This window comes from Temnothorax longispinosus, chromosome 2, assembly GCF_030848805.1.
Source record: "Temnothorax longispinosus isolate EJ_2023e chromosome 2, Tlon_JGU_v1, whole genome shotgun sequence".
Taxonomy (NCBI): domain Eukaryota; kingdom Metazoa; phylum Arthropoda; class Insecta; order Hymenoptera; family Formicidae; genus Temnothorax; species Temnothorax longispinosus.
This window is the reverse complement of record NC_092359.1, coordinates 8,374,326-8,400,152: the sequence shown is the minus strand read 5'-3', so window position 1 is coordinate 8,400,152 and position 25,827 is coordinate 8,374,326. Positions and strand designations below refer to the sequence as shown.

The 25,827-nt window shown below is 40.0% G+C and overlaps 1 protein-coding gene and 1 long non-coding RNA gene across 8 annotated transcripts in view; one reads left to right on the top strand and one right to left on the bottom strand.

Annotated features, from left to right (window-relative positions):
* Window positions 1–25,827, top strand: part of LOC139809190 (protein Skeletor, isoforms B/C) — a 71,999-nt gene that overhangs the window by 26,674 nt on the left and 19,498 nt on the right. For all 7 annotated transcript variants that reach the window (XM_071771903.1, XM_071771902.1, XM_071771906.1 and 4 more), the window contains exons 3-4: window positions 15,059–15,284; window positions 16,581–16,692. In XM_071771903.1, the coding sequence (XP_071628004.1) occupies window positions 15,059–15,284; window positions 16,581–16,692 (338 nt within the window). The remainder of the gene's footprint in view (window positions 1–15,058; window positions 15,285–16,580; window positions 16,693–25,827) is intronic.
* LOC139808314 (uncharacterized) lies at window positions 21,876–24,666 on the bottom strand. The gene is made up of 2 exons (XR_011730827.1): window positions 23,062–24,666; window positions 21,876–22,911 (listed from the first exon to the last, which is right to left on the bottom strand). It is a non-coding gene; the product is annotated as an uncharacterized lncRNA (long non-coding RNA).

Here is a 25,827-nt window from a genome sequence, read left to right as displayed (position 1 = left end):
AACCTCGAGAATTCTTCTTTACGGATTACTTTCTAATCAAGTTCTATTAGTCTCTCTCTCTCTCTCTCTCTCTCTCTCTCTCTCTCTCTCTCTCTCCATGTTTTCTTGTATCTCATTTTATCTTTATTTACGGAGTGTTCGCTTAATAGACGTAATGTATTGAAATTCTTTCGTAATTAAACTCAAGCTCTATTCTTAAACCACTGTTTCTACATATCAAAACGTGTTTGCACATTTCATGTGATATTATTTTTACAGAAATGCAGAAATTAATTTCCTCACATGTAAAGTGTTATTTCATAATTATTTAATATTAAATAACTGCCAATTATTTTAATTGTAAACATTTTATATAAAAATACTTAAAAAAAATTTATTTTATTAAACTAATCTAGTAGAAAATTTATAATTCTAGAAACTTATTGTTTGGTTGCAAGAATTTTTATTTCTTCAATAGCTTATACATAACTGAAAGACTATTGATCTCTACATTATCACATATGTATTAAGGAGAGATTTCCACAGCGCTCGTAGGGAGCTGTCCGAGGCCAAGAATGCTCTATGATAAAAATTCTCGCTGACGATCACCGGCGGCGCCCACTTCAGAGGCACTACGACAGATTCCAAACGTCGAATCGATGTAAAACGAACACCGACGCGCGAGTATCGGCGAGGCGAGCGCGTGTAGCCTCCAATAAACCCCGGTCGAAGCCGTTCGATCGCTCTCGACGAATCTCGAATCGGACAATACCCGGCCTCCTGACGCGGATACGGTCCCTCCGGCTCGTCCGGGATAACCCGCGAGGTCTCTCGGGCATACATATACGCCCGCATGTTGCCGGCGGCGGGGCATAATACCACGAGTACAACTCCCCCCGGTTGTACTCGTGCGCTATCAAACACGAGGGGGGAAAGAAAGAGATGCGCGTCTCTCTATCTGTCTAGCTCTCGATCCATCTTTATCTTCTTTTCCGGGGATTACTTCCGGGTCAGCGAGCCAGTCTCGATCGCGCGTTCGTTCCGCGCTCTTACAGATTATACGGGGTACTTGTTGGTGCGTGACGCGAGGCGCATCCCGAAGCGCATGGCGTACCCGTAAGCTCTGCGAATCCCCCCCGGGCGCCGCGAGCTGCGTCGTCTCGAATCTCCGTTCGACGGTTCGGATATTGCGAATCGTGGCACCGACAATATTTCACGAGAGATCGACCGTTCATCGCTCGACACATCGGCTCACGTTTCACGGATACTTGTTCTTCTGTGGAGAGAGCGTACAGAACGGGCCAAAAGCCCACTGTCCTGAGAGCAAAACTAGCCGAGAGAAACTTTAACGATTTTTTTGTTTAATACTTGGACCGTGTCGTGTCTCTTTCTTGATTGCTTTAAAACGTTACTTTAAAGAGTATATGGTATACTGTAGGAGCCTATTTATTCTCTCAGAAAATGGTACTCCAACTTAAAATATATGAAGAATATTCAAGCTTTCAGTTTAGTAAACTTATCGCGCGATATCTATAATTCAAACTTTGAATAATCCAACTATTATTTTGTTCTAATACTTATTAAAAATGCGTTTTAAAATATAAACAAAAATAATAACAATTATAAAAGATTATATTTTAACTTGAACATGATTTTTATTTTTCATTAACGCGCGTAATAATACACGTCATCCTTGTCGAATTAGTTTAAAAATACGTACTGATAAGATCCTTTAAAAATTCACGATATAATACGGAAAAAGAGGATTAGCTATTATAGCAAATCCACTCTAAAATATGGATAACTAACATTCTTTGCAGCGAGAGCTATATTTTTTGCAGCGAGAGCTATAATTTAGCAACAGTAGCAAAATCTTTTGTAATTATTACTAAACTATAGCTCTCGCTGCAAAAAATGTTAGTTATCCATATTTTACGACCAGCTATAGTAGTCAATCCTTTTTTTCCGTGCATGATGCTTGCTTCATTATTGCAAATTAATATGCGATGGGAAACGACGGAAACGTCTGTCGCGTCTATGCGATTACGAGCCTTCGTAACATACGCGAGGCGTTTGTTTTCTCTGCGTTAGTTTTCAGTACCGTGGGATTATCGAGCTTCGGCCTACGGTCCACAGTGTTCAGCTTGCTCAGCCTCACGGTACGCTACGGTGGTAGTACTCGTCGTAGTAACGTTCGTAGTAAACCACGTAATGGTACACGTGAAGGCGCGGGTTGCGCAAGCGCTGGGATATCCTTCATAGACGTATGCGCGTGTGTGAGTGTCGGGTGCCCAGGATTTGTGTGTATGTGTGACGTGCACGTCGTAATCGTCTGCACTTTTTCGCGATGCGCTTCGTGTCTGATAACTAATGAGAATAAAGGGGGACGACGAACAACGCGTCGCGGTACGCTATCCATTACGAAAAATCATTGTGTAACAATTTATTAATCCAGGATACTTGCTGATTTTCTGCTTTCTTCCTCTCTTTCCCGTTTTCGCTTGCGCGGCTAAGGGAATCGCACAATACGCGGAAAATCGAGAGAATATTTACATAGACAATACGTTGTATAACGCTAGAGATATTTGTGGTGTTTGCACAGTCGACGATATCGGTAGTTCGCTTTGGGTATTTGGGACGTGGCACATCGTTAGCACATCGACATTTTATTGTTGATATTGTATTGGAATTTGACACTTTTCGAATATTATATACGATATATTTTTACAACATATACCTAACAACTTAGATTTTTCTTACATAATTAGATTTTTTTTAATTCATTGTTGCGAAAAATTTCTTTTTTGATTATCATAAGCGACAGTGATTAATTTTTTAATCTAATATCTGGGTCTTGTTTTTAAAGAATGGCATGAAATATAATAACAGGTATACACACAATTGCAGGCATGTTGTCACATTTTCCGTCTCATAACAAGTTTCAAATAATAAGATAGTCAATACGTCATTCTACGTAATAATTTCATAATGGAAAATTATAAATCCTATAAAATAATAAATCTCGAGACTTGATAAGAGCTATTTGTAGGACATTTGACAATTACATGCTTTCTACAAGAGAGAATTCAGGTAAATTATTACTTATATTTATGTAGTGCTATAATCTTTTATGCATTAAACGACAATTCAGATGCAATTATGCTTCCTCGGAGAGCAATGACAGAACATTTGCACAGCTTGAAATAATAAGGTTGCTAATTAATTCACTTTCTATTTTTATATAGAGTAGTTACGTCTTATGATTTCGACCTTGCGTTCACTACGCACCTTGGCACTAATAGAACGAATTTACAATGCGTTACAACTCCTTATGGAATTTGAGCAATGCGTCATCCTTTCTCACGTCCATGATCTAGATTACCATTGAAATCTGTATCTGTATCGTTCTTCAAAGCACAAGATTTTTAAGATGACAACGTTATTATCTCTTGCTAGTCTTCGTGAATAATTTGACAACTATATAAGCGAAGTGAAGAATTGTCGCATAAATTCCAATCAATGTCATAAAGAAATTATGGTATAAGATAAATAAAATAAAATAAAATTTTATGTGAAAACATCTATGAATTTTATTCTAGAATAACTTGAAACTAATCAACATATATATTATTATACATTGTTGTCGATATACATCATATTTGATAGTTAAACTGAGATTTATTGCTATTTTATGGCTTGAAACGCGCAAATAAGAAGATATTTTACAGTATAGGTATTCAAACGTGAAACATTTTTCTCCGTTTCAAAATCGCGGAATGGCGGTCTCGGTACTTTAGCTCTCGAATCTATTGATATAAAAATTGCAAAAGTTACAGTACGGTGTCCCACATGTACAGCAGGGTGCACTCTATGTAATTGGAGTCGGTAAGCGGGATACATTTAATGCGTATACTTGTTGCTCGATCGCCAGATGTGCGATTCCCAGCGTGGCGTTTATATGGATGTTGGGAAGTGATGAGCATACGGCGTCGGCCATCCCCAAATTCTGCGGCTCAAGCTTAATCGATGTAAATGGCCGATTTGAGAGAGAATGAGATGGAGAGAGAGAGAGCGCTTTTCCTTCGATCGTTCTTTTCTGCCATTAATCGTCACAATCTGTCGTAATTTACTACCTGTGAATATTACGGAAATCGCGTCATTCTTTGATCCAGGTTAAATCCCGAGCAAATCGCGACATTTGCGATCCGCGCGATTTCCACTGCGTCTTTCTTCGTGCCGGATTTTCGTAATCGCGAGGACATTCGTCGATGATCGTGTTCGTTAAATGATTCTGCGACGTGTCGGCCTTGTTAGAAGCCGGACGAAGACCAGGCGATTTGGCCTGATCACTTGAAGCAGATCTTGTGTGACTTTGCGATTGTATAATATTCTCATTTCTACTTCAATTCTTAATTATCGCTTCGCTTTTACGCCTGAAATTTAGTATTATAAATTTCGAAATGTGTCTCTTTGTTAATGCGATTTTCAACTATTTATTATTAAAAGATTGGCCTTTTTACGAGTATAGTTTTATACTTTTATTTTAGGCTTGCTTCTTTATACAAGAATAAATTGGTCCGTCGCAGGCACACGCACTTAGATATGAAATAAGATAGCGTGTTTGTCAGTTAATCATAATTTGAGAGTGAAATTAAAATTTTTATTCCTCATACTGCTTCCTGAGAATTTCTTTAGCTGGAGAATATTTCTTTCATCTTTTACGTCCTAAGGCATAAGAACCGAGATTAATTTCTTTCCTTAAATACGTCTGTATATTCAGAATAATTTATTGCAAAGAAAACCATATATTATTAAAAAATATATATATTATTTTGCATATTTGCTTAAAGTATTATTTATCCTTGCTATCTACGATGTTTTCGCTATTCTGATAGGTAAATACGCTTTTTCAAATAAATGCGATTTGATGCGGATCCCGGGTGATTCTTATTTTTTGGAGGCATTGTGCCATGCCCGACTTCTCGTAATCTCGGATTTTCGGTCCCGGCTTCCTACGTTTTGAATTTTCCGATAGGATCTCGTGTGTGTCGATATTGTAAATTAATCGATTGTATTGACATCCGAGTCTTGTATGAAAACTTCTCCTTTCGCGGATTTTCTTCCCCCCTCTCGTCCTTTGTCCCTTTTTGTCAAGTCCTTCCCTTTGCAGCGCGATACCTCGGCAATTGTATCGCCTCTTCCCATTACCAAAACGAACAACTCGATCCCGCGGGGGTGAGAGAGAAGCCGAGGAGTAACGTTGAGAGAAACAATTTAACTAATGGATATCGGCCGGGGAAGTCCTACGATTGCTTTGTGCCTCACACCTTCATCCCGTCATTTTGAGTTATTTGCAAGGAAAGAGTGTAAAAAAATATCTCTTACGCAATGATTATACGACGTGTCGCGATAGAAATAATTGCTAATCGAGAGTCGTGAAAAATAAAAGGAAACACACGCCGCATAACGAACTTGAAAATTCCGCGTGATTTTGTTGTGTTTTTTTGCGCCATGACACTCACAAGGGTTCTCTCTTTTCTGTCTGTGTTTCGTGTTTTCTACCTCCTTTCATGCCCTCGTGACGTCCGACAGTCGTAGTTGTTGATACGCGATTCGAATTCCTACGGAAACCGATCGATGTAGACTGGCATTCACTTGGGGTACAACGACGAGAATGCAGGTTGAGGATTTGGTGTAATATAAACGCGCAAGATCGAAATGTATATAAATAGAAATTACCATCCAAAGAATTGACATTTATTACGTACATATAAAATATTAGAAACACGGTATTCCAAAACATTATACATTTCTAATTATTTCTATACAAATATTTTTTTGTAACTTTTTTTATCTTATAGCTTTACGCAACTCCTCGACTTTAAAAAAAAACTAATTAATTCCGAAGATTATATAATGTAAAACATTTCAGGGCTAGTTTCTTACCTGCGGTCGAAATAATTGTACTTGTCGGTATTTTTGTTCCTTGAAATGTCAATAATCTCGATAGTAGTAAAAATCTATCTTACAAACTCTCATCAATAATTAGTATAATCATTTAGTCGACATTTCAATCGACTAAATTATTCGGCCTGTTATTTGCAGCAACAAGTTAGCGATGGAATATTCGAATTGACTTGCCGATTGTACCTTAGACAACTGCCATTTGCGTATCTTCCGAGTACATGATGCTTTATTAGATAGGCGGGAGGTACACGTTCCGTTACGAGATCAGTATCGACCAGCCGTCTTCCCTGTTTGTCCTCCACAAGTGCTTGCTAATTACATAATCAAATATCACAAACTAGAAAAAAGAAACACTTTGACCAAAAAATCGTGTTTGCGGTACAATGTACATAATATACACAATAAAAAAATCTGATTCATTATCATCATTAAAAAATCCTTCTTCTTAAAGAATTTTATAAGTTAGAAGATTTTATATTGTGTGATTAAAAATATGATTTTTTTATGAGATGACAAAAATATATTACGGAATGTTTTTTACAAACAGATGAGCAGTTTCTTCTATACGAATTTAAATCTTATAAGCTATTTACACGCAATTTTCCTCTTATCAAGTAATAATAATAAATGTTTAAAAATTGAATTATTTTTTAAAATAGAGATATATCTCATAATGTAATCGAAAGCGGGCTCGATCAAGATTAAACGTTAATCGACGTTGCAACCGAGCCTCGAAAAACCTGAAAATAGCGTCTTCCGGAGTAGGTCAGCCATTAGTCAGCCGGGCGCGACTTTGTGACTTCCGGTAGACGATCACGCCACGCCACGCTACGCCACGCGTCATTGTCATCATCGTCGCCGTGCGTAATGCATTGTACACGGGTGCATGACAAATGTCCCGGCTGGATATCATTATCGCCCAGTCTCGCGCCACGCCGCGCCGCGCCGTCCACCTCCAGCCTCGACGACGACGCTTCGCCGGGGGCGATCCACCACCTTCGATCTCGCTCTCCCGGCCCTTTCCACCCACCCAACCCCTCCGTTCCGACGATTTCGGTTCCCACGGAGCGCGTTACGTGAACCTGCTTCTACTACGGGGCACGTAAATACGTGTACGTCGTTCAATCGATATGCGACGGCAGCCGCATCTGCGTGTCTGCGCGCGTATGCGTACGCCTGGTGCGCGCGCGGGGGATGACATTCATATCGCGGTAGAACTCAAACACGAATCGAAGAGAGAGAGGGATGGAGCTGTGTAATATCGCTTCCCTTGCCTACGCGTTTTAGTACGTGCTATCGATGCGAGAGAACGTTTGGCACGATCTTCGTTCACGATCACTTTCATTCGAAATATATGTATCGCGAATATGTATGTCGAGGTAACATGAGCAATTATCGGTCGACTACAAATTGTGTTTCCCACAATTGAATATTTATTACAATTATATAATTTGTAATATATAGTAAATAGTCCCAGGAGTGATTCACAACATTTAGTAAATAACATCTTCAAACATTAACGTAGCTGTACCGTTTTAAAAGGTTTAATGTAAATTTAAATAAATTGTCGTAATTACAATATACAATTTATGGAGTGATTGTAATTCTTGTTAATATGTAGTATGCAACAATTTTATTTTGTGTTAACGCGCGAGAAATAATGAAGTTAATAAAACAAACGATTATAAACGAGCGAAATTTTTTTTCCATATTTTTACGAATAAATATTTTCTCTCTGACATTTCAGTCTGATACTCCAGCTTCTACAGACTTCTCGCTGTCGAATGTTCATTCGCACTATTAATTTCTCTACACCTTGTATGTTATCGAAAGGGCGCGGTTTCGTTTAAAAGAAGAAATAAAGCGAAAGTAGGCAATCACGAGATAAATTTTCAAGTGGCGCAACAACCACGTCGCCGTAAGACGACGTTTTTATTTCCAGTATCCTGGAAATGAACGGCGCTCCGTGGTGCGACTTGAGCCACCGGTTCCGTCCTCGCGGCACGCGTTCTATTTCCCCGAGATTTCATTTCTCTCTCTCTCTCTCTCTCTCTCTCTCTCTCTCTCTCGCAACGACCCCCTGCCTGGCCGCTCGAGCCGAACGTTAACCGATCGACCAAGAAGGGTTTCGCGCGTGATGTTTCCAGCACTCGAGAGCCACGCTAGTGCTTATATCGGATGGCAAACGCGGTCATTCAAGAGCGAAACGCCGACGGGGACCTTCTCCTCGTCGCACTCGCACCCGGTGAAGTGCGCGGAATATAGCGTATTCGGGCCGCGCTCGCCAACAAGAATCGTACGATTATGTCAGTGCGATATTGCAAGGGACGACGGGACGGTGGTCTTAATGCATTTGGCGAGGTAGCTACGGTACGCATCACCAGGCACCCTTTCTGCAAGCTCAGCACTCACCCCCCCTCTCTTTCTCTCTCTCTCTCTCTCTAGCTTCTCTTGGTCTCTGTTCCTATCTCTCGTTATATTCTTCCTCTCTTCATCTCTCTTTTCCTCTGTGTTCCTATGTGCCTCTCTTTATCCCTCCTCGAGAGGGTATAATGGCCCTAAAACGAAGCGGGCGAAGTCCTTGGCTTTAATCTCTTAACGGGCAAACGACAAAAAATATCAGTCTTACTCTTCTTACGAGATGGATAAAAGTCGTCGACTCGCACGTTCGATTAAGAGATTACCTCGTCTGCGATAATTATCAGCGGCGTTGCGTCTCTTGTTTAGGACGCAGCTCTTTTACGGATTTTGCTATTCCTTGTTTAACTGACGCTTAAATAAATTTTACGGAAATTATTTTTGCCAATTTTTACTTTGTAATTGCGATAGTTTTTATCCCAATTCAGACTAAAATAAATTTACTGAATTTAGCTAAAAATTAGTGTAATAAATGTTTACACAAAGTGAATATTCTTCATAAAATAAAGATATCAATCAAAATAACTTACTTTACTTTAATTACAAACAAATAACTATATTTATATTTAACTCTCTTGTGTGTGCGATTAAAAATACACAAGAAAATTAGTGTTAACTAATTATGGTAAACATTTGGAAAGAAATAAAAAAGTATGAAATCAATTGCTAGTTTTTAAGAATTGATTAACATTTTATTTTATTTAACAAAATAGCCTATAAAGTGACTATCAAGTAACCTTTTAATGAGTAAGTTGTTAATTTTATTACTCAAATTCAGTTTTTTCCTATTACAATGTACAGTAAGGATTAATTCCATGTTTTGATAATGAAATATGATAACAAACGACTTTTACATTTCACACTCGACTTGAGTTATGATGACACGAGAGTGAGCTTGACTTACGATATACATATAGGAACGAGTTAGCTGGTATGCTGGTTTTGGACGGTAATATTTTACGAACATGTCTAGGAATTCGTTCTGCGATGTGCAAACTGCTTGAACTACATCTAGAAATTACGTTGCTGTATTTGAGAACATAGTAACTGCTCTGCTAAATACGCTTTGGAGTTGTGATATATTAACATTCGAATAAACTTCCCTTATTTGTATGCCGAAGGGAAGCTAAACGTCTGAAACATTTTTATGAAGCTGCAAATAAGTCACGGTGGCATTGTTTTCGAACAACCTCAGAAAAAGACACAATTTAATTTGAACTAATATTTTTTTCTGGTTTCCTTCTTAATCACTTATATATTGATACGTCATGTGCACACAACAAAAATGCAATATGTAAATTATTTGATAAAGTCTAAAATTATTGTACAAAATTAAGTTTATTTGAATTATTTTTCACATTAATTTTATACGTTCAACATGCGTGCTGTGTTGATCGTTGCTATTGTTGATTGATGAGTTTTAAATAATTACACACATATCTGCGTTGTATAATTTATAGCTGACTGTTTCCGTAATATTTTATATCTTATCGTTTATGTGTGAATAAATTTGAGTAATTATTTCTTTCACAAGAAGATAAGAATTGATCTTCAAATCGCATAATCAGCGCGCATGTAGTCCGCAAAAGTCCGCTTGATAGTTAGCAAAATATAAATTACACAATCTCGAGATATCCGTACTTGATAAACATGTAAATACTGGCAAGTTGAGGAGAAAGAATTTATATATTTCTAAAGTAAAAAATATATATATATATAATATATATATATATTTTTAATTCTGAAATGTATTAAGATCTCTTAAAAAGTTTGTTATTGTATAGGTTGTGCGTATTTAAACTGAATATGCTAAAAATTATTTCAAAAAAGCAATTTTTTTAAATATCACGAATATTATTATAGAATACAAAAATTATTTCTATACAAGATTTCTATAGTTCTATGAATCTTAGATTTAAAGTAAATGCAATTCGATGACTAAACCTAAATATTCTGCAACTCGCTGACAATAAGAAAGATGCAAAATGTTTTTTTTTTAATTCGACTGAATGCTCGACGATCGGGCGAATAATAAAACGCGCGCGTGCAAATCTCTCTTTCCATTAGTTTCAAATTCACGCTGGGTGTCGCGACGATGGCTCTGTCGGTCGGGAGCACTTAGAAAATCGATAAGCCCTGGCTCGCTTGATCCGCCGTTGGCTGCTGCCAGGCCATATCTTGATTAAAATCAGTGCCGCCGCCCGGTGCTCTCCTTTCTTCGGCGTTTCCCCGCCGGTTCTCCCGCCCCCGTCGTCGCCGTCGCCGCCGCGCGATGAATCCGGTTAGTCTCGTTAACGTCCTAAGTCACAGAGAGACTCGCCCGCCGTCCCCCGTTACTTTCTCTCCTACGGAGAAAACCTAGCGTGCGGAGCGACGCGACGGGGGAATCACCTGGGAACATCTCTCGCCGTTGATGCTCGCTTGGCGATCGAACGTGATATCGGAAGGAAAGGCTGGCTGGGTTCGCTTGGTCGACCACGTTGCGAGATCCGTGCTCGACGAAAGTGAAAGCGCACGTATACGTTGCCCGGCGCGCAACCGATCGCGTACCGGCTTAGGAATGTGTATCTCTCGAGCTACTATTTCTGCTCGAGCGCGCAAATCGAAACCGGTCGTAGAAAATCTATCTCTTTTTCCTTTTATTTTTCTCGCCGGTGACCTACGATCGGCGATGGGAATTGAAAATTGGAGATTTGCGGCAATCGCGACGCGGACGTTCGGAAACACGCTCCGAGAGCGAATACAATTTCCGAGGGGCTCAGATTTCCCGTGTATTGCGGACTGATACGCGAGACCGATCTCCACGCGCGGCCGAGACCACGAAAACGTTGCGTTTCTCCCTTGGGGGAGGTGCGCGATGTTCGCAACGCGACGCCGGCGCCGCCGCAAATGCAAACGCGCATCCACAGCCACTTTGTCCTGATCCGTCTGATCCGTCACCGCGTTACGTACATACATCACGATGCGCGTTCGCGCTTTGTCGAGCAAAAAGCAGATTAGGTCCGGCCAATCCTCTGTTGAATACGCGTCACAAAGAATCCATCGGATTTGTATGACAGTGATAGTAAAGACCATCATACGTCATCACGCGCTAACGAACCTTAATACGCTCACGCGTATGCATTTGCGGCGCATGCAATATGCTTTGTATCGAGGCTCGATGCCTCGGGGCCAAGGGGGCATTTCCCAGGTCGCGACGGTCCCTAAGACGACCCTAGCTAAGATCAATGTGTGTCGGGGGACTATTCGAAGAACCTATACGCAATTCGGAAGCCGATCGGCAGAGAGGGAGAGAGAGACGGATAGATGAGGAAGGGGTATTGACAAGTGGGTGCTGTTTACCGTGCTCAAATGTTGACCGAACTCCCTCGATCGTCCTAGCACCATATCCTGCTTTCAAACGAATCTCGCGGAGTCTATGGCGAGGTTTCATTTGTGTAGTGGACCAGCTAAATGCGTGCCTCCCCGCATCAATAAAGGTTTCGTTGAAATTAGTCTGGAATTTTTTCGCGGTAGGAGATATAAACAAATGGATAAAACATCTCGGACATATGTATATAAAGTCGTAGGTTCATTATGTTAACTAAAGAGCTATTAAAATTTAGTGTCATTTTCTTAAAACGTGGTGCTCCTCTGTATTTCATATATCGAGAGTGAATGTACGGATTCGATAGAGTATATATATGCGTGCCTATCTCTCATCTATTTTTAATGACTCTTTAGTTAACATACTGAGACTATGACGCGACAAACAATAAACAAATTTAGATGTATTTCTTTCAAACTTCCAAACTCTCGGATGGATAATTAGAGTAACTATGGAAATCATCTTTTTCTTGTATAGAATCTGGTAAGACGATTCTTCTCCCCTTCTATTCTTTTTTTCTGTAAATATCAAAATCCTTGTTTCAAAAATATGAATTTTTCAATCGCTGTCTCGCGCGAGTACTGATGTGTATAACATGAAAACAAATGGTACAAAATATCCATTGAAATATTTACAGGCGACAATTTGATTCAAATTAACACAGGTCGAGAAAACTTTTATCTAACAAAATGGCAAAGAGATATGTATAAATGTATATATACTGAGATTTTTTTTATATTTTGATGTCACAGATCGAAATATGAATAAAATTGGCCAACTTGTTTGCTTAAAACTCCCGATTTTACTGGCGTAGAAGATACCGAGCATGTTCGCGCATGAATATGATTCGTCATTTAATAGCTCGCCATACCGTCGAGCTCACTGCACCGCTCGAAGCCGATATTCGGCCCGAATGTTGAGCGAATTCAAGCTCCAATACAGTGCGCGATCCTTTGAGTCTTTCGGAAAACTGCACAATGAATTTAAACCAGTGTAAAGATCAATCTTCAAATCGAGTAAGATATATTACTCGTAGCTGAATAACGGCTATCCCCGACAATGTCTTTCATTAAAAATGATCGTGATCGTGAAGTTATATAATCACGGTATAATAGCAACTCAAATTTAATGGAATATATTTAAATTACATTTAGTTCGATCTGATTTTTATTCGATTTAATTTTTAGACTGTACACGAATATTAGTAGCATTGACGTTCGTTCACATATAATTCCTAGAAATGACATACCTACTTTAATACTAAACGACACTGAAAGTATCGGTAGCAAATCTAAGCATCCTCAGCTACGCCACGTTGACGGCTCCACGGAAGTAGGTTGATGATCAAGACGTCGTTGATGTCGGTCTTTAGAAATGACGCCGAAGGCTTTTATCCCACCCTCTCTCATCGTCCACCCCGTTCGGTACTTTCACACTGACATCGGCGGGGAATCCTGGGTCCTCGCGAGCGTTTCTTCGTTCGCCCAACCCTCCCTGCTATAGCGGGAGGATATTACAATGAATGCGACAATGAACGCAATGATCGCTATCTGCTGCGTCCTGCACGAGGGGAGGGTGTCGAACCACCCTTGCAGATCCCGTGGACACGCGCGCATCTGTGACTGTAAAGCTCTCCGTACACATGAACGGGAATGTGTGTGTGTGTGTGGTGTGTATACACACTACTATACGCCACCGACTAAACTACCCCCGACTGGTGCCTAAACCTGGTTCCTCCCCTTTTATTATGGGCAACGACGGTTATTGGATTGTACCGTGCTATTTGTTGGCTGCCACGCTAATGGATCCATAATCACCGGGACGAATTAACGCGCTACAACGACGCTAACGGGCCGCTATTTTAAATACAGAAATGCCAACTGCACGCCACTTATTCCACATGGGCACTTAAACGATCGCCGTTAAGTGAATTTTTCGGTTGTTTCTGACGCTTGGGAATTTTGATTTCGTCCTTTAAATTAAACATCGTAACGATTTGTTTTACTTTCTATATTAATGTCGCATATCAAAAATAGTGCGCATATAAAATGAAGAAAATAAGTCGCTCGGCCGTGTGTTAGCTTTTTTACTGTCATCTTTGAAAGTAAGATATGGAATTTGCAGCTATCTCTTTTCGCAAATGCGTTTTATGTAATAAGCTTTGTGTTTATTAATTTCAAGAAAAGAAATATTTAAAATATATTTTTTAATATTTGTATATTTTACCATCGTTTTTTCTAGAATTATATAATATTATATTACGTAATAATATTATATATCACGCAAATATTTTGCTCGATTCGATGATATTAAATACATTTTTTAGATTTCGTACGTTTCGCTGCAATAAATGGAATATTTTTACCACATTCAAGAATTATCTCTCATTTATATGTATTCTCGCAGGTATTTAACTGAGCACTTTTCATACTCGATATATCGAATTAAGAGCGTCGATAGCGAGAGGCGGTCTTTGGGTCCGCGCGTGTTCCACGGTCGACTCCCCAAGGATTAAGGGCTAAGTCCTAATCCGCTAATTTCATTCCACCTTTTCGCGTCGAACCTCTACTTCTATTACCCTTCGGACGTACTTGGTTAAGTTTCTCCGAGAGGCCCCCCGTGTTTCGGCTTTTAAACTTACTCTTCCCAGACGACCCAGACGCACGCCGATCATCAGCTCTCTCCAGACCTCGGTCGTAAACGCCCTCTGATCTTTACTGCCGCGAGTGGATCTCCCGATATATATATATATATATATATATACATTTACAGCGCCCGGCTTTACGGACCTGTCGAGCAAATGAAATGAAATTCATGCAAATCGCGGAACCGCGCCACGCCGCGCCGGCTTCCCTTTGCGCTGTCGAGGCGGCATCGCATCGGTTTTGTATCGGGGCGGCGATGCGTCCAACCTACATCACGAGGGTGAACCGTACTTCCTCCTTGGTATCCCCGATTCGCTGCTCGTTTGGACAAAATTCACAAATCGTTGTAGCTATTTTTCGAGAAGCCGGCTTAGTTAAGTCGAACGATCCCGTTGTTGAGAAGCAGGCGGTAAACGTGCGAGTGAGGAAGCGAACAAGAGGGTTAGAAAATAATAATCAAATTAAGTCTTTTTTCGCGCGTACCATCACCTAATTATTTTATTTGTGAAAAAGTTGTATAAATCGTTCATTGTGCAAACGACAAAAAAAGATTCTGAATTATAAATGACATATTAGTATAAATGTCATTTATAAATATAAAAAATATATGTATATGTATTTATGCATTTATATTCCGAGAAAGAATTCTTTAATATAACCATGATGCTACTTCTATTTTCAGGTTACGCTAGGAATGGACCCAATTATTATGGTAAATTAATCGGATCTCTACAAGAATACGCACACGGCATCAAAGGTAAAGTATATGCCGTTGATGACGCAACGATATTTATAAAAGGATTTTGTTACGACGGCACCGGCCCAGATGCTTACTTCTGGGTTGGGAATACCAGCCAACCCAATCCCGAAGGTTACATTGTACCTTATCCCGAGACTGATAGGGGCAGGTAATTGATATTTCATTTCTATATTTATAAAATAATTATTTCATATGCGAGGAAAACATGTATTTCTCTAAAGAATTGATCATATAAAGATTTACAGCAATATTACCTAATAGAATCAAGTTATCTTGTATTAGAGGAAAATAGCACGTAATTGATTTAAATTAATTAGGCCATTTAATCCTGACATTATTTCTATATTTTGTATTTCTACGTTACTTCTATATTTGTAATTATATTATATGAGAAAAACATATAGTGTTCTCTAAAGAATTGAGTAATATAAAGATTTACAGCAGTATACAGGTAGAACAAAAGTTATCTGTAGATTAGAGGAAAACAGTACATAATTGATATAAATTAATTAGGCCAATTAATCCTGCTTGTGTCGCACAACGATAAACGAGTAATTTTATGTGAGACTGATAATCCGATTGTCGCGTTTAACGCGGAAAGGTGAGGCTGTGGATACATATCGTTTTGTACATATACCAAAACGATACACTCGTTGCACGGGATTTTTCGAACGTGTACTAAACCGGGTAGGAAGCAGCCGAGTAGAAACGTAATAAAGTGCTCGCGCAGATGAAATCCGAACGAGATTGGCGTATAATTCCCGTTTTATTAACTGCACTCTCCCGCGCACGACTCACTCGTTCGGCCTTCCTTCTGTTTCTCACCCCCCTCCCCCTTCCCCCCCTCGTCCCGCCACCCCTTTCCGCATATACGGCCGCGCGCACAACGGGCTCTTTGAATTTCATTTCATCCCTTGGTTACGGACTGCCGCGCGTTCGCCCTGCATCACTCTCGCCACCTCCTACCCGCCGCCCTTCTTTTCGGCCTTCTACATCCCTGACCGCATGCACAACCCGCCTTCTTCCATTTCCCCCCGATCCTGCTCGCTTGATCGTTCGCGCGACACGCAAATTCGTCGATGACACCAAAAGGCGTTTAAAATCAATCACATCTGTCATTGTAACGAACAAGTTAAGTCTATATAGCTTCCGGAAATAACTAATGGAATACGTTATGAAAGAGTGTAAGAAATACATGCAAGACGTTCAAGTTTTAATCCAATTACATTGTGATATAAATAGAGCGACATGTAAATGTCAGAAGCGGTTGAACTTTAGAAATAGAGAAGAGCAGAGTTTTTATTATTTCCCGAGAAGTTTCGGCTCTCCTAAATTTATAATTTTCGAAATAATTGCTTCAATTACACTTTACCGGCAGTGTCAGTTACGTTTAAATCTTTTTATGTTTTATACTACTTTTATTTCTTTCTTTTCTCTTCAACAGCGACCCACGAGTATTGGAGGCGTACAACTACACAGACATTATCCTGAGGCTACCCGGAGGAAAACGCATACGAGACATTAAATGGTTGAGTGTTTGGTGCAGAAGATTTACAGTGAGTAAATTACAGCAATCGATCTTGATATTTCGCATGCACTAACTGCATACAATATTTTGTCTTGCTAAAACAAAATCTGCGATTTGAACTCTTTCATAATTTCAATTAATAAAAAAATCACTTGCTTTTTGTATCGAAAGATTATAAATATAATCAATAAACATCTCTCTGAGCGCTTTGAACATTCTGCTGTGATCAATAATTCGCATATTCAATTCATATATTCGCCATTACTTATACGAGATGTGCGTCATTTTCGACGCGTCAGTATCGATGAAATTTTTATTTTCGATATTCGCGCGGTAATCTGCCAGTGTTTCTCGAAGGATTTCCGCGCGAGACGCAAGACGTTCCCTGTTAGACTCTCCGGTAGTATATCGCGCGTTTTACTCCAAACGCCACGATGCGCGGAGAATATAGAGATAACTTGATTTTTGAGAAGGTTCAGGGAAGCTCTATCGGATGTGCATTCGAGGTCAATGGTGCGTATGAGATGGATACGGAAGCCGAGTCTAGGGGGCCTCGTACGCGTGCACGTGCGTGTGGGTGGGTGAGTCCTTCCCTTTTCTCGGCTTTCTCCCGCGTCTCCCATTCGGGTGCACGCCGGTCTAAACGCGCGTGCGATTCGCTCTTTATCTTTCTGGTATCTTATTTGCACGCGTGCATGTGAGTAAACACGCGGCGACGAAGGTATCACGTTGACAAAAAGATATATTGAAATTTCTTTTTATTGACATTCGATGCTTAGCTTAGAATAAAACCTGAGAGAATTGTACTTCACGATGGGTGACTTGTCCTTATACGTATAATAATTATAATTATTTACATTAAACCACAACATCTTTTCTTCGTTTGCTCGGAAGTTGGCCGTATGACCTGTATATTTAATAATTTTACTCGTCAGTAATAGAGATATTTTCTAAGTAGATGATGATTCACTTTTTGTCCTTTTCTTACCTTCTCATATTTTATCTGCATCAAAACTCAGCGTTCCTTTCTTTCTTTTATGTTTTGCGCGATATATATGGAGGGGTAAAAACCAGAGTGGTGTAAGTCAAATTTTTTTAAATATTTTCTCGTGTGCATAGATGCAATCTTTACAATATATAAATTGCATCTAAGCACACGAGAAAATATTTAAAAAAATTTGACTTACACCACTCTGATTTTTACCCCTCCATATATAGGTATGCTTACTCTCGACTTAATCCAGCTTAGCTCTCTTCCATCTCTTCTCATCAAGAAGTACACAAATTAGAACGTAGAGGTATATTCTCTTAAATAGATTTCGCTCTTTCGCTTGAGAGTCGACGCTTAAAAACCTCGGTGCACGCGCGAGAGTCTACGTTTCAACCGGGGCTACCCTTTAGCTTTCCCTTTCCCCCTTTTATCGGACTTACACGTATGAATATAACGACACACAAGCGCGATATCGCTGCCTTTAGGAAGGGAAAAAGGTTTGAGGCGAGCATATCGACGGTGGAGAGCGGAGCTTTTGCTCTTATATTAGAGGAGGGCTTTAATATCGAAGTCTGAGGGGTGCTCCCGCACCGTGACAACCCTCCATCAGACACGCTCTGTCACCGCAAAACGCGCTGTCCGCCGCCTACGGTCCATTCTACCGGGTGTCCCATTACGATCGTCGCGAGTCGTCGTCGTCCGGGGGGTTTGGTATAAATCGCTCTCGTTTGCGGCCGCTCCACCGATCGACGAGAAATAATTCACGAGGGATTCCGTCCGGGGGAAAGGTTTTACGGCGGGTAGGTTTCTCGTGCCTATATCGCATCGTAAAAGGTACGAGCTGAGGTGCTTTATTAAGTAGCAGAAACGAGCGTTCTTGTTACAAGGGAGCAAACAATTGGCTGCCGGTGATAACCGCTATTCGGACTGGTAGCGCCTGTCGTTACGTTAAAAAAGCTTTTCCTATAGGTTTTTGTGGTATTTATCGGATGTCCTGTGACCTCGAATAGCGGTCACTATCTAGAGAGACGCGAAACGTTTCCGATCAAACAGGATATTCCTTGATTACGGACGATCACAAAAGGAAATCTTATAATGCACATTATTGAAACGTTTCTAAGAATTCTGACTTTTAGAAGCGCGTGCTTCCCTTTCGATGATTTATAGAAGAAATGGCGGGTCTTCCAACGGGATGGCTGATACTATACAGCAGTATAGGAGGGGAGGTGTAGGTTTTGCTCGGATATCTAGTAGATAGGAGCTGTCTGTCAGTCAGCACTCCCTCGCGTTACCTCCGGAGAGCGGATGTATTGTCAGAGTAAGCCCTCTTCTCGTTCCTTCTTTCGTCCATCTTCCTCTCGCCCTGCTGGCTCTCGGGATCTCCTTCTGCTTCCTCTCAAAGACCCGCTCCTTCGCCGACGTATCCTTCTTCCTTCAAATCCGGGTTTCCTTTCAAAGGAACAGAGATATTCTTCGGCGATATCAAACCGCCGCTCAATGGATTCAGCCATTGAATCAGGTATAGGATTTAGCAATTTTTTTCCTCTTCGTCTAGCTTGTCTCCCGATCGCCGCGCCGTCCGAGGCGGTCGTGCAAGTGTCCTGTGTGTATATCACACGCGGAGGACAGCGCGGGAGTGGGTGGAAACAATTTCTCGTCATCCCGTTGCGATCTTATCTCCAAGCAACGGCGTTCGCCTTTCGCGAGGAAACTCGAACCGTTAAAGCCGGTGATCGGCTTGCCGTGTCTCGTCTCGTTCGCCCGTCTCCTTCGTCTTCCTTACGCCTGGCGATATTTTATTTCACTCGCCCGACGATTCGACGACTCTTACTCGCGATTAATCGCGTTCTTACGTTTCGCATCGTAAACGCGTGAGCAGAATGCCATCGATCGAATCCCGAGTGGAGGAGGAGCTCCACTTCTTTCGCCTATAAATGCCACTTATTGGAAAAATGTTGAACACCCGATGTATAATAATTTAAAATTTAATCGCGTTGCACGGCGAGAATGTAAATTACGCGACGTAGGATACGTCATCTTTAATTTCCGGGTACGAATTTTTTATACTTTGCACGTAACAACGAACGATAATATCTGGAAAATTATATAAAGTTTAACTATGCAAAATTTAAGATACATTTTAACATTATTCTTATTACTAAAACTGTATTTTTTGAAAGTAAATACATATTCCTGTAACATAATAACGCATCGTATACCCTCATTATAATAATCATTAGTTTTATATAATTATTTCTCATTATTATTTATATTATATATTATTACAAGAAATTTTCGAGTTAATAAAATAATGAATAAAATAAGAAACCATAGAACAAATATGCAATAAAAACCATTATACGTAAATAGCCTTAACAATTAATATTTTTAAAAAAATTGTAATGCAATTTACAATTTCTATGAGCATTCTACATCGGTAAAAAAAGGTAAAAAATAGTGACAATTTTAATGCAAAATTAACGTGCAGTCGCGTTAACAACGGCCAACTTTCGCACGTGTCACCAGTCTGTCGATTACGTTCTTCATTTTCTGGCTGACCTATGCGTGACGTGACTACTTTGCTACTCGCGATTGCGCGATTGCGTCCATCATCTCTTGCGGCATGGTGACTCATTTGCGCATCCGATTACACAAACCAACGACAAGCCGAGTAAAAATAAAATTACGCTATATCTACCGATGGTACGTTACGGATGTTCGTTATTCGCGTTACATCATCAGGATGTGATAATTCGAAATTACTTTACATTCCTCAATCAGTCTCGTCGCAATCATTATTTCTGCAATATTATAATAGTATTAACATCTCGCTTCTATATAACGGAAATAAAGTTCCTTTCACTTTTTCTTGCAATCTTCTCATTGAAGTATTTTATTTTACTGAAAAATAGCGCTATTATTTTTTGAGAAAGCAACACGCTTCAAAGAAAAAGATATGTTACGTCTCTTTTTTATGTTTTTCACGTGTTTCTTCGGTGGATTTTGTTTTTACGTTAAAATGACGGTATTTCCGTGTGAAATTTATCTGGCGCGAAGTGTCGGAAGTCGGCGGTCGGTTTTGCTAGCCGAGTTTCAGTTGGAAAAAGAAATGATTGTTCCGCAATCGTGTCACGGAGCATTTGCATGTGAATTCTACGGGTCTCTTTCCTGGCCTCCGCGGAGTTAATTAAACGCCTCATAGTTTTCGGAGTGGGATGACGGAGTACGATTGCTTCTGGCACCAAGTGGACGATCCAACCCTGCACGAGAGCGTCATTTAATAACCGCTTAGAATGGATTCCTGAAGTCCCCAAAAGGGAACATACAAAAGAATCGGGTTCTCGCTGAGCATAAGATTATGCGTCGATGTCGCGTACACCCTTTTAACATTAATATATTTATTAAAGCTTTTAGCATTTAGTATTCTTCTATGTTAATCTATTGAAGAATGTTCATTCAATTAATGCCGCGTTCTTTATATTAATGATATTTTTCTGCAGAAAGATATTGGGACAATTACTTAAATTTATAGCCATTTGAAATTGAAATTATTAACGAATATACATTGTACTATTGTTGCTACCTTTTTCTATCCACTATAAGTTTATGTAAAACAATAGGATTATAAATATAACAAAGAAATAATAGTGGACCCAAATTGATTTGAAATGAGCGTTAATGGGACGGATGCGGGAAACAGGAGCGGTAATAAATAACGCCCATTTTTCGTAACGCTTGTAAAATTTATTATTTACAAAATGCAGTATTAATGTACATTAACGCATCACATCGTTTGATTGTCGTTTTTTCATCGCATATCGGAATAAATACTTGGAAATATACCATGACGAAATCGTTTTCGGTCGAAACTCTGTAACCCGTCAGTCATTTCAGCGGGGTAATCGAATTTAGTGACATGTGTGGGCGATTTTGCGATTCCGTCAACAATGTATAACATAAAAGCGACATTGATAAGTTCATGGCGGCGTGCGTAAAAGCTTTGAAACATTTTTTTCCCTATATTGACATCATTCATTGTATTGGCGTCGCGAAAGCTTTCCGAGCACGTCGTATAACTTCGAGAGCCATTCCATGCCGTTGGATCTCGGTTTTTCGACGAAGTCAACGTTAATAATCGATTTCATATTGGACACGGGGTCTTCGCAATGCCTTTTCGCACGAAGTATTTGGGAAAAAGTCTTACAGGAGATTTTAGATCGGAGGGAGAGAGAGAGGGAGAGAGAGAGAGAGAGAGAGAGAGAGAGAGAGAGAGAGAGAGAGAGAGAGAGAGACGTTTAACACATTTGAAATATCCTCTCATGAGCCCTTTCGAATGACGTGACACGTAACTATTTTTTTTAATACCACACTTTTATTTTTTGACAACTGATGATTTATTTCTCCAACGGATTAGATTCTTATTTAAGAAAAATATGAACAATCAAATCATGTATAAATATTACACATATATTCCATATAATTAAAAATATATATATATATATATTCCACTGATATTGGTATAAATTATGTGAAAAGAGATTACTTATACTATAGAAATATTTTTATATTTTTCCAAAAAAAGGCCAAAAATTGTACACTGAGAAAAAAAAGCTGTTGCTTCAATTAAAGTGCTATCACGGAGTGCCAAAAACATAAATAGTTTATTCAATTGGATTATTATTAGACTCAATATCTGGATTATTAAATCAATAATTAAATTATTGATTTAATAATCCAGATATTGGGTCTAATAATAATCAATAATTAAATTATTGGTTTAATAATCCAGATATTGGGTCTAATAATAATACAATTGAATAAACTGCTTATGTTTTTGGCACCCCGTGATAGCATTTTAATTGAAGCAACAGCTTTTTTTCTCAGTGTAAATACTACAAATCTGTATTATATTACTCGTATTATATTACTATTTTTATGTACATTCTTGCAACTATCTACCTTCTTGCTTCGGTATTCGCTCGGGTATTCGTATATCTTCGCTTTAACTGGAATACTTTTGCGGGACTAATTTTGCTGAAGCAACAATAACTCGCACGACGAGTGCAGTCGGACGTAAAGCATTTATCCATTGATACGACCATCAATAATCTTGACAAATCGGCAAACGACTTGTCACTGGGTGATACAGTAGCAATCGGCATGCAGTTCCATGTACGATGTCGATGTACAAATCGGTGGACAAATTAACCAAACCGCTAAGGCATGTATTTACAATTTCCGATTACGATTCATCGCCTATACATTTAAAATTATATTATATTAGAATAGAATAATATACATAATTTTAAATTAAGAAAGAATAAATTACGTAATTTTAAATTAACTACTATGGTTTTCTAAAGTTCTGTGAATTATTTATATTTATATACTCACACTTATACTTACACTTTACTTGAAGATCATATGAATTAATATTCATTTTAATTTACAAAGTGTCTTTTATGTGTGAATACTCGTAATACATTTAGTTATTTTTTATTTCTTTTCTCGCTCGTTAAAGAAATTTTTAATTATTTCAATAATCTGATGGCGAAAAATATAGGAAGTTCTGATAACTTTCCTATTAGCATTAGAGGGAATAGCATAATTATTTCCTATAATAACATTAAGAGATTTTGTTCGTGAAACATATTTTTATTCTTACCGGGTTATATTAGAGAATTGATCAAGTTTACTTTATCATAAACTGGTGGGTGTTACGTTTATCTTCGTCGCCAATGGCGAGTCGGCAACAAAATCGTAGTGGCTCAACGTTATTAACGTGTTAAATGCTGCTCCCAGGAAACAATCGTTTCGCCGATAACGCGCGTCGGTTTTCGCATATTTAGAGCTTCATTGATCATGCAGAAAATGACTATCCGCGAATGCGAGAAACCTCGAACGTCCATCGATTCGATCGGCCGCGCGAGATCGGGCTCGACGCATGACGGACGCTTCGCTCGCGAGGGACGATGATATCCGCGCGCGAGTCGCCGCGGGTACGTACGCCGCGTGTCCGTGGCGCGCACGTATACACGCGTGTACACGTGCGTGTGTACACGGAGCCCCCGGCACACACGCGCACACACGAGCACGAACGGGGACACGGAAAACGGATGATCAGGAATTGAGGCAAGGTTGATAGTCCTGGATAACAGTGACGCAAGCGCAGACGCGACAATACCCGGTCGATGTTGGCCGGGGCTGGCTGACTGGCTGGATGGTAGTCGAGGATATATTTCTCTCTCTCTCTCTCTCACTCTCTCTCCTCTCCTCTCCCTTTCTTTCTCTCTCCCTCTCTCCCTCTTTCCTTCCTCCTGCCTTCTCCTTCTCTCTTTCTCGTTCCCTGTCTCTCTCTCTCTCTCTCTCTCTCTCTCTCTCTCTCTCTCTTTCTCTCTCTCTCTCTCTCTCTCTCTGTTCACCCTTGCCACCCTCGCAGATATCACCCATCCTTGTCCTGTCGGCCGTCTCTGTCATCGTGCAACCCTTTCCTCTCTTCTCGCGTTTCTGCGTCTCCTCCTCGTTCTTCCGTAACTGTGGCTCCTCGTTGTTACCATTCGTTTCTACGCTGTCGCTCCGTCTATCCACTGGTTCATTTCTGGAAAATGACGCGACGCTTTCGTCCCTTTTTTCACTTCGCTCCACGTCGTCCTCGTTCCCTCTCGCTCTTTCGCGACTGTTTGGCGTATCCTCCCCCTTGCTCTTCGCACTTTGTCTCTCTCTCTCTCTCTCCCTCTCTTCCTCCGGTTCTGTCGCGGTATTCCGTATCTCGAGCCGTCGCCATTTTGAAAGTAGAGGGATCAACCCCATGGCCCCGATGACCGGTGAGGTGTCGAGGTCGAGGGCCAAGAGTTTGCCTCCGAAGGTCGGAGCCTTCGATCCTGAAGACGGCGTCTTCTCGCGGATGCGATGGTTCTGATTAGACAATTTTCGAAATCGTTCGACAATTAGATTTATCATTCGGTTAGTAAAAAAAAAATCATATTATTAGGAGGGATAAATTTGTTTCTAATTCCATGGCATATTACTCGAATCGCCCTGGTGATTCTCGACTTGTCAATTAACGCATTATTTTGTCGCGTGTTAGAAGAGATACGAAAAATATCTTTTCACCATGCTACTTCTCAATGTGTTCAAATCTCCCTTTAAGCGTTTTATATTTGGAACAAAGAACGTATTTTGAAGAAAGAATTTTAAAATAATCCCCCGGAAAAGAGTTGGAAAGAGAAAGAGAAAAAGAGAGGAAAAGAGAGAGAGAGAGAGAGAGAGGAAAAAATTTCGCTTTCATTTATCGTAATTCGCGTATCCAATCACTTCCGTGCTCGAAAAATATGAGGGAATTGCGATAATGGTTTCTTTCACAATATAACGTACTCGATACCCGGCGCGTACGATCAACTATTGTACTTGTTAACTTTCGCGCATTATCTTATCGCAATATTTTATTGTTTAAACTTACCGATATTAATATTCACGTTCCATTCCGAGTCGGGCGATTTTTTTTCATTATTTATTTTTCATTACTTCACCGTAATGGGTGGATTTATGATATTTAACGCAAATACTTCGAGAGAATTGCGTTTTTTTAATGGTTTCGGGGCACGCAACAAACCGAATCTCGTTTAATCGGACTTAACGTCAGGAAATTTCAGAGTCAAGTACACACTAGACTAGAGTACACGTGTAATCTTCCGCGGAAGGTCGAAGGGCATTAAATGTCTTGCGCGCGCCATTTTGACATCACCTACGCGTCGACTCGTCCTCGTGGGTGTATATTCCAGCTGATGCTGATGTATGCCGAATGTATCGGATCTCATCGAATACGCAGCGATCTCACTGACGCACACACGGCCACGCGACGTTCTGGATATCAATGAGGGTGCTCGATCGAAAATGGATAAATCGAAGTGGCTGACATTAAACTGGTTTCCGCGGGTCTTCGCGGCGCACGAGCGGCGGCGCAAATTTAAAGAGAGCAAATGGCTTCGCGTAGCTATTTTTATTACGATTTCGCAGAACTACTTGTTTTTCCGACGAATGATAAATAAATAAAAAGCAATAATGTACATGCAAAGTCGAATGCAGTCTCATCGTGAAAATAACCTGTAACAACGCGAGCGAGAAGAGGACTCAAGTTATTTTTTTGTAGTATCCGTATAAACACCGTTATTA